The 13,445-nt window shown below is 38.2% G+C and overlaps 1 protein-coding gene across 5 annotated transcripts in view; it reads left to right on the top strand.

Moving 5' to 3' along the window:
• Positions 1-13,445, top strand: part of ROCK2 (Rho associated coiled-coil containing protein kinase 2) — a 176,652-nt gene that overhangs the window by 88,512 nt on the left and 74,695 nt on the right. For all 5 annotated transcript variants that reach the window (XM_039529811.1, XM_039529814.1, XM_039529813.1 and 2 more), the window contains exons 3-5: positions 1,320-1,420; positions 11,233-11,370; positions 12,770-13,030. In XM_039529811.1, coding sequence (XP_039385745.1) covers positions 1,320-1,420; positions 11,233-11,370; positions 12,770-13,030 — 500 coding nt within the window. The remainder of the gene's footprint in view (positions 1-1,319; positions 1,421-11,232; positions 11,371-12,769; positions 13,031-13,445) is intronic.

The raw sequence follows: 13,445 nt of genomic DNA, 5'->3' as shown, positions 1-13,445 counted from the left end.
CCCCTGCAAGGTGCCAACTGAAGGTGTTGGAGAACAGAGAGATCAGGTGGCCTCCTAATGCCTGGAAAAGAGACAAAGGCCGGAGGAGGGAGTGTCAATGCCTGTGCGGACTTCTGGGAAGTGCACGGTGTGGAAGGGGATGCTGTGATGCTTTGGAACATCTCCATACAAAGCCAGTCAGGACTCTGGGGGAGCCTCCTCTCTCGGAGCATACTGTCTCCAGGGCAAGAAGCTTACACCTTCCTGGGTCTGACCTGGGAGCATTCAGCATGCCCTTCCATGTCATGCACTTTCCAAAGTGAGTCTGCCCAGGCTGGTCCTGGGGCAACCAGAGGTCGCTGCACCCCAACTCTGCAGTCAGATGTGACTCTCAGCCAGACAGTAAAACAGAAGGTTTATTAGATGACGGGAACACAGTTTAAACAGAGCTTGTTGGTACAGAAAACAGAACCCCTCTGTCAGGTCCATCTTGGGGGGTGGGGAGCCCAGAACCAAGTTCTGGGTCTCTCCCAATTTCCCCAGCCAGCTCCAAACTGACACTCCCTCCTCTGGCCTCTGTGTCTCTTCTGGACAAGGAGGCCACCTGATCTCTTTGTCCCCAACACCTTCAGTTGGCATCTTGCAGGGGAAACTGAGGCACCCACACAGTATTCAGAGAAAATATTAAGAACATTCCCACTTCATCACAACAGATGCAACAAAATATAATACTGTATATTGAAGTAGGCAAGCGCTGCTTCTGACTTTCCACTTTTAATTGACCCTTGTAATCTTGTGGCACTGACGCGTTGTAGCTTCATTTTATATCGGCTTACAGGGCGGGAGCGGGGGGGCACCACCATTTTGGGCCCCACCAAAAATTATACAAACCTGCCGCCTATGGGTAGAGGTGTACTTTAATATTCCACCCTTATCAAAAAATGTTAGTGGATGGTGGCAGCACAGCAGGTGGCAAAGGAGTGAAAGTTTGAAAGGTTTAAGATTGTCATATTGGGTCTTTAACTGCAAAAATGTTTCTGGAGGCTTGAAAAGTGTATGTTTTTAAGGCATTAGGTAAAATACAACTGAAATCAGAATAGTACTAATTTTCACAGATAAACAGTTGAATTATCATCTCTTACGAAGAAATACAAAAAGACTGCAATTATGGCTTTTAATTCTGAGCAAATGGTTTAAAGACAATGTAGAAGTTAGTTGAAAATTTTAACATTTGTTTTTAAATGGCTTGTTTTTATTGTCTGGATGACAAATATTACCAGAGCTATTCGCACACTGCTACAGATCTGTCTTTATGACATCATTCTTTAAACTTGTTTTAGATGAGAAAATTGTGGAAAAAATTCGAGCTTTACAAATGAAAGCTGAAGACTATGATGTTGTTAAGGTGATTGGAAGAGGTGCTTTTGGAGAAGTACAGTTGGTAAGAATGTCTACTCATCATCTGATTACTACTTGTCAGCTAGATTTATTGCACCAACTAGATACTCTGTTAGTGCCACACTTTTAATAGAAAGTATGCACATTTTCAAACATGGATATAGTTTTTTTTAATTCTTTGCTTGTTGTAATTTAGTATCAAATTCCTTGTTAAATATAAACTTTGTGGCATAAAGAAATCCAAGGGAATTAAATGTTCACAATATATCCTTAACACTCTTTCTTGAGCTGAAGCTTAGTAGTGTACTGAAGATCATAAAATGAGACCTCTAAAATAGTTAACCATAATTGTGCGTTGCAAGGGAAAGAATTGAAAAGCTGTTTCCCTTACCTAGGGCAGCTTCAAAGTATTTAGCTTGTGCCAAGTATGTTTTTTCTTGGCCACAAATGGTAACTATCGTGTAATAGTATCAGGAAACCTCCTTTGTTGGTAAACTGTCAATAGTGCAACAAGAATGTTTTCCCCACAGTTCTCTCTTGCTCTTGGTACATGGGACAACAGTTTTATAATGCATTCAATTAATATTATTTACATACAAGGTTTTTAGTCCAAATTTCTATTATTAATTTTTGTTTCCAATTTAAAAATCCAAATAGTTTGTTTTCAAGGTATATTACCCAATGTAAATACCTATTTAGGAATTTATGTAAAGATGAGATTACAGAACACTCCATCTGCTGATTTGGGTCATCAATAGTTTCCTTTGCAATTGATTTTGATGTGGCCAAGGCTGCCAAGTGCTGTTGTAGGATAAATCAACAATTTTAAAATTAAAAGTAAGTGTGTGTGTGTGTGTAAAATATATATAAAATACCTACTTTAAATTTTATACATATGTTTTCACAGACTTCTCATTTTAAAAATTTGTTGTAAATATAATAGATGTAGGACCAGCTGGGATCTGTGTTGGAAAGTGCCTTTACATTTCACAGCTTTGTGATAGTTGTTTTTTTTTTCCTATGAAGAAGAGGGGAAAAAAAGAATGTTTGCTCTTTGCCAAGAAGCATTGCTGTAAGTAGTTACAAAATAACACTTCAAGAAAGGATGTAGAAATACTTAGAGAAGCTGCAATGAAATTAGACACTTACAGTCCATTTATAAAACTGCTAGCAGTTCCCAAGGCTGGTGAAATAATAAAAACAGAGCCAAGAAAACTATCCAGAGTATTTTAACAAACAGAATGTTGAAGGAAAAACAGGGCACATACATAAGGTTCGTGACAACTTTTGTTGTTTGTATTGCTGGTTTCCCCTGCAGCAAGCTGGGTTAATTTTCAAAGAGAAATATTGTAGATTTGATATGTCTTGACCAGTAAATACACATTTGGCCTGGTTAAAATAATTAGAAAAAGTTTTCATCCCCTATCTCTATACTTAGTAATACATGTATTGCTGTCTTAATTAGATACTGGATTCCTCATTAAAATTACTGTAACTAAAAAAAATTGTGTCGCAGTTTAAATAGAATAAAGTTTTTTGGATAATGTCTTACATGCAGAATATGCCAAAAATGCTTTCCAAAGTGAAATAATAGTTTGGAAGATAAATGGGAGAGAGAAAATAGCAACTGTAACAACATTTGTATGACTCCTGGGTACGGCTAAGATTTTGTCACGGATATTTTTAGTAAAAGTCATGGACAGGTCACGGGCAAAACAGAAAAATTCACGGAGCCAGTGACCTGTCTCTAACTTTTACTAAAAATATCCATGACAAAATGGGGATCTGCGGATCCCCACACTACTTCAAGCAGGGCAGCTGCAGGGACTAGGAGCTGCCTCTAGCAGCTGGGGGCTGCGGGGTACCCTTGTTGCGTGCAGCTCTGGGCATCCCCCACTGCCCGCAGGGGCTGGGAGCTCACCCATGGGGGCCAGGAGCTTGGGTTCCTCTGCAGCAGCCCAGAACTGTTTGCCACCTCTTGTGGTCGGGAGCTCGGGGGTTCCCTGCCACCTCTGGCGGCCGGGAGCTCAGGGGTTCTCCTGCTGCCACCCGCTGGGAACTTGGGGTTCCTCTGCACGATGCCCCTGGTGGCAGGGAGATGGGGGTTGCTTGCTGCCCCAGCGGGCGGCAAGGGGACCTTGCAGCTCCTGCCCACTGCAAGCTGAAGTAATGGAGGCTGCTGGAAGTCATGGATTCCGTGACTTCCAGGACCTCTGTGACTAAATTGCAGCCTTACTAATGGGTAACTTGCAAGTTTGGACGTGATTCATGTGAGCAGTGTGGAAAAAGCAATGATTTTTTGGCCAGGTCATCCCTGTGTGACAATGTGAGAGTGCAGCTCTTACACACTCTACCTCTAGGTGAGCTCTGCTTGGATTCAGCAGAGTTAACGGAGAGCCCACAAAATATAGGCATTGCAGGGATGACTATCATCAGATCTTTAAAGATGCACTATAGGTATTGAGTAATCTGTCTGCGCTCAGTGGTAGAAGGAGAGAAACTACATCTTAAGGCCCACTTGACAGAAGAGGAGCTGCTGCAAATAATTTTATAAGGAGGAAACTCTCCCAGTACGCCTCCATTCAGTCTGTCTTCCACTACCGATTCCCATATCAAGTGCTATTTTGCAATACTTCTAATAGAGATTTTTTTGTTTTGCTTGACCGTAGAAACGGGAAGTGCTTAGGAGAGGTGCTGTAGATATGTACTTGGTTCATGGGCTAGCAGAGAAAGCCAGAGTGCAAATGGGCATGTGTGGAGTACAGTCCTTCCTCCATCAGACAGGAGGAAGAGGGAAATGAATGTTATAATCTGTGTTAATATTCATAATATGTGCAGATAAAAATACATGTATTTTTGACCTGGCATTGGTTTCAGCAAACTCACCAGAAGAAGGCCTAAAATAATTGTTTGAAGGTGAAGGGAGGGAATTTTGACACACTCAGATTTACATAGATCTTTTTATAATTTCATTCTAACTTAAAATAATACATCTCAAGTCATTATTTTTAAATGATATAATTTAGACTTTGTATTTGCTCTACTATAAGGGTGTTTATAAACTGCCAAAAAGTCTATGAATGCTATATATCTAATTTTTTAAAAATCACTCAATTTTGTAGTTATTAGCCTTGTATAATCTATAAAAACCATAATGTTCTGTGCTCCTATTGCTGAATCTAGAATAGCAATGAACTGAAAAATACTATTCGTGGCTCTGTGCTAACATTAGTCATGATGAGGGCATACATAGACATTTTGACTTCAGAAGATTCAATACAAGTTGAAATTGTTGAACTCTAAGCCCCATCACTTTCTGTTGCATTCAGAATATTATCATAAGTCTTTTCAAACAGTCATGGATGATGATTTGCAATAATTAAAACGTATAGTTCAGTTTACAACCAAGATAGGAATTTGCTTTGGCAGGCTCTAAAAACAGAGGGCACCATAATAACATAAGAATGGCCACATTAGGTCAGACCAGTGGTTCATCTAGTCTAGTATCTTGTCTTGTGTCAGTAGCCTATGCCAGATGCTTCAGAAGGAACGAACAGAGCAGGGCATTTTATCCAGTGATCCGTTCCGTCATCCAGTCCCAGCGTTTAGCAGTCAGAGGTTTAGGGACACCCAGAACATGGGGTTGCATCCCTGAGCATCTTTGCTAATAGCCATTGATGGACCTGTCCTCCATGAACTTACCTAATTCTTTTTTTGAACTCCGTTATACTTTTGGCCTTCACAACATCTCCTGGCAATGAGTTTCACAGGTTTACTGTGAGTTGTGTGAAGAATTACGTTTGTTTGTTTGTTTTTAAACTTGTTGCCTATTAATTTCATTGGGTGACTTCTGATTCTTGTATTATGTGAAAGGGTAAACACTTCTTTATTCACTGTCTCCACATCATTCTGGATTTTGTAGATCTCTATCTCATTCCCCCTCTGCCATCTCTTTTCCAAGTTGAATAGTGAGAGTGTTTTTAATTTCTCCACCATGAGTAAAATAAGATTGAAGATCTGAATTAAATCAACAAAAGCCAAAACATTTACATTTTCTCTGAACAGTGCATACCGTTCTGCATCATAAATATTTCTGTACTAAAGCAAGCCAAAAAGATGGCACATTAACCTGTCTAGCAGAAGGGTCATCCTGCAGTGAAAGCCAATTCCCCCCAAATTTGCAGCTCCTATGTGAAAGCTCCCCAAGAAAGGAGAGCTAATGGGGATTAGTTTCCCCAATTTCCATGTTCTGCCTACTCAGCTGGGGACAACACATTTTGTGGCATTTAGTCTTGTGCATAGATTAACAAATACCCTTCTCCTGTACTCAGATGTCAGCCATTCAGAGTGAGCCCAGAGCCAATTGGTCTCCATCTCTGACTTTGGTGGAAAAACAATTTTCTGATACTCCAAAAGTAATAAAACTCCACTCTTGGATTCTAGCTTTGGGTGTAGAGAGACCAATAGCTGATGAGCAAGCTCAGAATGTAGAAGTCAGATGATGGGAGGGTGAATAGGATGCATGCATCTTCAACTGCCAGTTTTTGTTATTATGCACTGAGTGAGGAGTAGTGACTATTACATGTTTAGATTATGGCCAATAGTTTATACGAAGGAGGGTAATGTGTATTCAGTATGTGTTTTGCATATTGTTTTCTCTTGGGGGAAAATCTTATTGATTGAAATTCAAATATAAGTGGTTTCCTGTGTTTCTTTTCTTGTGCCTTATCACAAAGTACTGGATTACGGTCCAGCAATATTGCTGACTGGCATAATCCTTTACCGTAAGAGCTCCCTGCGTACACAGTAGGGAAAGGCCTACCCCTAGTTGCAGAGTATGTTAGGTCCATTTACCATACCTTTGGGTAGTCAGTGTTTCTGCATAGCAGATCTGTATTGTACAATTTCACTGTTAAATCTCTGCAGTCTTATGGAGTTCCTGAAGACCACACTGGTCAAGATGTGTGTAAATGGGCTACCACTTAATTGTTATCATTAAACATGTAGTGCATTGTCTATAGCATCTGCTCTGCCTGCTGGCGGGGTGCATGCTTCAATGCTAGCCTAGATAAAAGGAGCAGATGTGTCTTTTGTCTCTACAAGCTGAAACATCTTCTGTTAGGAGACTAACTCTGGCTCCATCTCATAGCAGCTTTAACTAAGTTTACCTCTTTATTGCATCAGCAGCACATCTTGTGATATTTTAGGTAGGGTGACCAGATGTCCCGATTTTATAGGGACAGTCTCAATTTTCGGGTCTTTTTCTTATATAGGCTCCTATTACCCCTCACCACCATCCCGATTTTTTACATTTGCTGTCTGGTCACCCTAATTTTATGTTACTTTCAAAACCTTTCTGCACCCTAGGATTTTAAGTTTATCTCTCCATGACAAGACTTGGCACCATTATCAGTACTAGATTTGATGCAAGGAGAAAGCTATTTAGAACAGCTGCAACATTTCCTCAATATGCAGATTGCCTTTTGATATAGTGATTGGGAGGGTCTTCAGTGCACCTCTTATGTGGTAGCAGAATGTGTCTTGGGGAGACTTGTCTTTTAAAACACCATTAATTTGTTTTACATTTCATTAATAAAGCAGGGACCAGGCTATAGAGTAATTGTGATGCTTTAAGAAAGCATACATGAATCAAACTAGCTTTAGTGCATGGTGGCAACATGAAGGAAATTTGACAGCTTTTCCCCCTATATTTTGATATAAGTTTCCTTTCAACTTTGGCATCTCATTTCAGTGCAGTTGGATGCAGTTTACAGCATAAGACAATTTCACGGGTGCCTAGACAAACGTTAGCACCGCAGTGAACATACATATATACATGCTCACACATACACACTGCTTTGATTAAATGGCTTGATAATTCTTCATCTTAGATGCCTGTAAATTAGTTGCTTCACTGATGGCCATATTGATACTACAAGAAAGATCTCCCCTAGGTCCTTTCACACACATGGCCTGCTCAGGACACAGCAAATCTATGGATATGTCATTGCCACAGTTATTCATTGTCTTGAGGTACTTCTGTTCCTCAGTGCTGACCAAGATAATGGATGTATTCTGCAGTTTTCTCAGGAAATGTTTTTAGCCACCTGATAATTTGACACCCCCAGCCCAGTCAGTGACACAGATTCTTGTCTCCATTGGCACTGCTTTGCACTCCACATATGCTACGTAGGATTTGGTTTCTGCCTGTAACTGGCCAGTGGAGAATTTCTCTAGTGGCAGGAAACTTTCCTTTGGCATAAAGTCTGCTGTGCATGCCACACCAACCGCAGAACTGCTACTCTGATTCCCCAGTAGGGAGTGATTGCTTAGGGATCATAAACTGGTGGCATGACTTAGGGCTGACCCTAGGAAGCTTTGTCCCAATTCCTCTGATGAGTAGGTTTTTCTCTGAGGGCCTCTGTGCCAATATTTCTTCTGCAATTGAGCAAAAGGATTTATGGAAGCTCTGGTGTATGTAATACAGCTTTCAGTGCATTCAGCAGTTCTATGCATTATTTTGATATTTGGAATGGGAAAAGAATTAGTTCTCCAAGTAATCTTATGTGAGGACATTTCCTTAGTGCCTTAAATTGTATATACTTCAGAGGTATTGCAGCATATGGGTAATTTCTTTAAATCTACCGTTCCCATGGGCTAACCATCTAGAAAATTGTTGCCTAGTAACAGGCTGTTTAAGAGGCTGATCCCTAAAATGTGCATACCTGTCTAGGCAGCACAAAGCTCATGTATTCAAGAACATAGTGTATACATACCTAATGATGTTTCTAGACATGTTTTGGCTGCTTTCCAGAGTGTCTTGTGTCTTGATTATTTTTCTGCTCAGAATGAGGTGGTTGTTTGAGGTTTCCATGGTTACAGGCGAGGCAAGAGGCTGTGCACATTTTAAAGACTTTATTATGAGATCAATAGGACCATAAGATATATGCTGTTATGCAAATCGATACATCCTTAAAATAAACAATGTTTAATTTCATAACTTAATTGGTCACTAACTGATCAATAGTTTTCTAGTTGATTTTACTAAATAGTCTGTCCTGGAATACACCAATCAAATCTCTAACCTTCTGATACTGGTTTTACCAATTTAGGTTATTTACTATGTAAAAGAAAGCTGAATCCCTTTTGTAAAACCAAAAAGGGAGATGCATGCATATATCTAAGATGCAATACATTTGTATTCTGTATGATTCAGATATCTGTTTTAGTCATCAAAAGAAGCTTTAGGAGAATTCAGACATCTGTCCTTTGAATATTTGTTTCACTTCAATACTATATTGTGTCATAATGTCTGAATCTATCCCTTTAAGAACACTAAAAGCCTTTAGTGGGTCCTTAAAGTGCCAGTTAGTCTCTTTTATGTCACAGGAATTATCAGATATCTCCACAGGTTGTGTGTCCAAACTCTGCCTACTGTAGAGTTTTCCAGAACTATTCCAGATTTTGTGATACAAGTTCTCATTTAGACTGTAATTCAAGTTTTAGACCATTTATTCAGTTTGAGCCTTAATGGATTGAGGAACTGATTAGGAGCACAAATAGGAATAAATGGTCAATTGAAGGAGACTAAAGTGGATTGCCCAAAGGATTTGTAGTGAGACGTTGTTTTAATACTTTAATGAACTGGAAAAGAGGGTGAACATTGGGGCGGTAAAATTTCAAATGACACAATTTAGGCTACTCAAGACTAATGTTATGAGGAACTTCCGAAGAGCCTAACAAAGTTAGACAATTGGGCAAGACAAGCAGGTGAAATTAAATGTAGACAAATGTAAAGTAACACGCTGGAAGGAACAAGTGGAGTTACTCGTAAATATTGGGTTCTAAATTAGTTGCAATAACTCAGGAAAATGTTTAGGGTATAACTGTGAATAGTTCAATGAAAGCATTTCCTCAGCATTGGCTTAAAAAAAACAACAAAAAAACCCAAATGTTAGCTTGCTTTAGGAATAGGATAGAGCAGCGGTCTCCAAAGTGGGGTGGGTGCACCCCAGGGGGTGCGCAAGAGGATCCTTGGTGGTGCGCAGCAGGAGGAGCGTGGTTTTTTTGTTTTGTTTTTTTGTTGCTTTGGCAAAAATGGTAGAGCCGGCGCAGCAGGGAGTGCGTGCTCAATTTTTTTACTGATAGGGGTGCACAATCAAAAAAGTTTGGAGACTACTGGGATAGAGACTAACACTGTAATGTTACCATATTATTATTGATAGATGAGATGTTTGAATGCAGTTCTTGCTGTTCCATTTCAAAAAGAATATAACAGAATTAGAAGAGGTCTAGAGAAGGGCAAGTAAAATGATTACAGACATGGAAATATTGAGACAGTTTATATAAGATGTGACAAGGATATATAAAATAATGCGATCTATAGAAAAGGTCATTCAGGTGTTCTTATTTACCTTTTATTGTAGTAGAACAACAAGATGATATCTTATAAAGTTAAAAATCAACACATTTTAAAATGAAAGGCAATATATTTTGAACAATGTATAATTAAGCTTTGAACTCACTGCCCCAAGTACTATTGAAACAAAAAGCTCAATATTATTAAAAAAGATAAAATGAAAGGCAATATATTTTGAACAATGTATAATTAAGCTTTGAACTCACTGCCCCAAGTACTATTGAAACAAAAAGCTCAATATTATTAAAAAAGAGACATTTGTGAATATTAAAATCTGCAATTAAACTTGTTAGAATAAAAATGTACGAGGGATTGCAACCATTATTCTTTAAGATGTAAAAATATGTTTTTCCTCTACCCTTGTTCCACATGCCCTGATGGCTTTCAGGTATTGGTTTATTTTGTTGTCTCAGTGTGAGCCATGTGTGTTCTAAATGGGTGGATGAAAATGACTCGTCAATGATTGCTAGATTTCAGTGTCACCATTTACATGTGTGAATTTGCAGTAAAAGTATATTTCAGTAATTACATCTTATTTTTAGCCTGTTCTAGATCTGGATACCTTTTCAAAAAGCATTGTGAAGTTTGATCTGAGCAGTGCTAATTCAAGGATGTGGCTGTCACTAGTATATGGTTATATCTCTGTCATCTGTCAGTCATTTTCATGCCCTTTTCCTGCTAGCGGTCATTCTTGCTGGAGTAGATAGACTGTTGCGGTTGAATTTTGGGAAATTCCAAAGTTCTAAGACTAATTTCAGGAACCTCTCTCCAAGTGCTTTGTTGCAGTAATAGTCTCAATCAGTTGACATAGGAATCCATCTGACTAGATGCTGGCTTCCTGGGGTTGTCTGTCTTAAACCAGTGAGTCTTTTGGGAGGGAGGAGCATTTCAGCTAACTTCGATCTTATCTCCATTCTTATTAAGAGCTCTAGACTATTTGGATGTTCTGTACTCAAGGAGCAGTTTCAAAAGAAATCTCTCTCAGTACCAACCTCCCAGTTGAATCTCAAGCTTGGTGCATGTCTCATTAAAGACAGGGTCTCTCTTGAGTAAGGTCAGGTCACTGCCGTGCCAACCCATTGTTTATAAAGGTGGCAGCATATCAGTGAAGAACAAATTACTCTTGCCTGTTTGTTTCTTTCATATTTCTCCAGTATAGACACCCTCTAAATTACCCTATTTGATTAACAAACTCTGGCAGAATGGCTAGAAGTAAGTATAAGGTTTTTTCCTCTGGCTTTGGAAGTTCTCAACTAGTTACAGATTTCCTGACTGCCTAGAAATTGCAGACATAGAAATCTGGATTAGTGACCACCTGATGTAGGGGACTTGCCACCATCACAGAAAACAATTAGCAGGTAAGAAATTAGCTTTACTTTGCTTTTTAAAGCTCTGTTTTTAAAAACACAATTTTTTCTCTCATTTTTAACCAACAGGTTCGCCATAAAACGTCACAGAAGGTTTATGCAATGAAGCTTCTTAGTAAATTTGAAATGATAAAAAGATCGGATTCAGCCTTTTTCTGGGAAGAAAGAGATATCATGGCCTTTGCCAACAGTCCCTGGGTGGTTCAAGTAAGGAGTGTTTTTCTGTAGTTTTTAAATTTAAGTTAAATGTATTTAATTTTGGGGTCAGTTTTGAATATGCATATAAATTCAAATAATGGGTCAGATTCTGATCTCAATTTAGAAATCACACCAGTGCAACTGAGTTGAGAATCAGGATCAGTGATTTTTTTTTTAGTTTATATTTGTCCATATTGATAGGTTAACTTTTAGCTTGATCACTTCAGCTGCAGTATAAAATGAATTGGAATTTTCAAACAGCCTCAAATGTGTACTCTACTTGAAATTGTAATAATTTTTGTGTAAAGGGAAAATTGTGAGTCAGATTGCAGTTACAAAAATATGTGAGCGAACTGAAATTTTTTCTACCAATCTATTCTGCCAGATTAATTTTATTAGTGTTTGTAATGTGGCTCAATCATGAGGTCACAAACATTGCATTGTGTCATTATGTAATATATTAGGGAGGAGGAAAGTGGATTTAAGTATAAAGTATCTATTTATGCACCCGTGTACCTCAATAATCTGTAACAATGAAAACCTAAATGCAGGAAAAAATTCTTGGCACTTTTAATTTAAGAATTAAATAGTTATAATTTAAAACATTTTCAAGTGTGTAGATGTGATTCTCTGTATGTAAAAGGTAAATACAGCCATCTCATTTTGATACTGGCCACTGACCAATTTCATAATAATGGCATGGCCTTACTTGGGCTGTTTTCAAATGGATGGGATCTAGAGGTGAAAGTCCTAGAGTGCATTCAGTGAAACCCTCTAAAATAAACTTACTTTCAATATACTAGTAACCTAAAATATTAACTGTAATATATACCAAGCTATATTTAATTATTTGTAAAGTTAATCACTTCATGCATCTCCGCTTCACAGACACATTAACCTGCATTTATCATTTCTACTTTTGCTTGGTGATGTTAGAGGAAAACAGCAGTAATGAGTTCCAAATAATAATTATGTAAATATTTAGGAGCTATAACATAATACAAAAATGAAATTTCAAAGCAATTTTAGAGACACCAGCCTCTGTTTAGCTATTTCCAGTACTCTGAATTGTACTTGTATTTCAGAGGGAGCTGACATTTCAGTGATGCCTCATTACACTGGGTTTCATGCTGAGAAACAGAATGAGATGCACTTAATAAATGGAATAAATAAGAAATTAGTAGTTTTTTAAGATTGTGAGATAAGGCAGTTTTAAGGTTTAGCAGATGTTAGATTACTGTTAAATTAAGCAAAGTCTTTATTAGAAACTTTAAAAAAAATTGAACTTGCCTTACAACAATCTTGAAAATCTCTGATTATCTAAGAACAGAGTTTCATGAAACCATAATAGAAAAATAGTTGCTTTTTCAAACATCCCTCGAGTAATTTTCCTTCTTTTCTGCTTTAGCTCTTTTGTGCCTTTCAAGATGACCGATACTTGTACATGGTAATGGAATATATGCCGGGTGGAGATCTTGTAAACCTTATGAGCAATTATGATGTGCCTGAAAAATGGGCCAAATTTTACACAGCTGAAGTTGTCCTTGCTCTGGATGCAATTCACTCCATGGGCTTGATACACAGAGATGTGAAGCCTGACAATATGCTTTTGGATAAACATGGGCATCTAAAGTTGGCAGATTTTGGCACCTGTATGAAAATGGATGAAGTAAGTATGCAAATTAAATATTTTATCTACCACAAAGATAGAGAATGTTCAGGTTTTATTTTACTGTAAATTACTCAGGGATGTAAGGAATAAAGGAATGTTCAGCTAATTGAGCTTCTTGATTGGCAGAATATTCTTTGCTATCTAATTTTAAGTAGAGGGAGGGACATTCTGTGTTTTGTAACATTGGCTCATAATAAACTATTCTGGGATGGCGACAAAGGAAAGAGACCTACTTTTTGTTATTTCTGGGAGCATGTATGTTTATGAATTTCTCTGTGTTCATCCTTTAGCCAAATGTTTGAACTGCTCATGAGACAACTCCTAATTTCAACATTAGTAATCTTGGAGCAGTTTATAAACTGACACTTTGGTATAAATGAAATTGTTACTGATGGGGTAACAATTTACATAG

The sequence above is a fragment of the Mauremys reevesii genome, linkage group 3 (genome assembly GCF_016161935.1).
Source record: "Mauremys reevesii isolate NIE-2019 linkage group 3, ASM1616193v1, whole genome shotgun sequence".
NCBI lineage: Eukaryota > Metazoa > Chordata > Testudines > Geoemydidae > Mauremys > Mauremys reevesii.
This window is presented reverse-complemented; position numbering and strand designations above follow the sequence as displayed.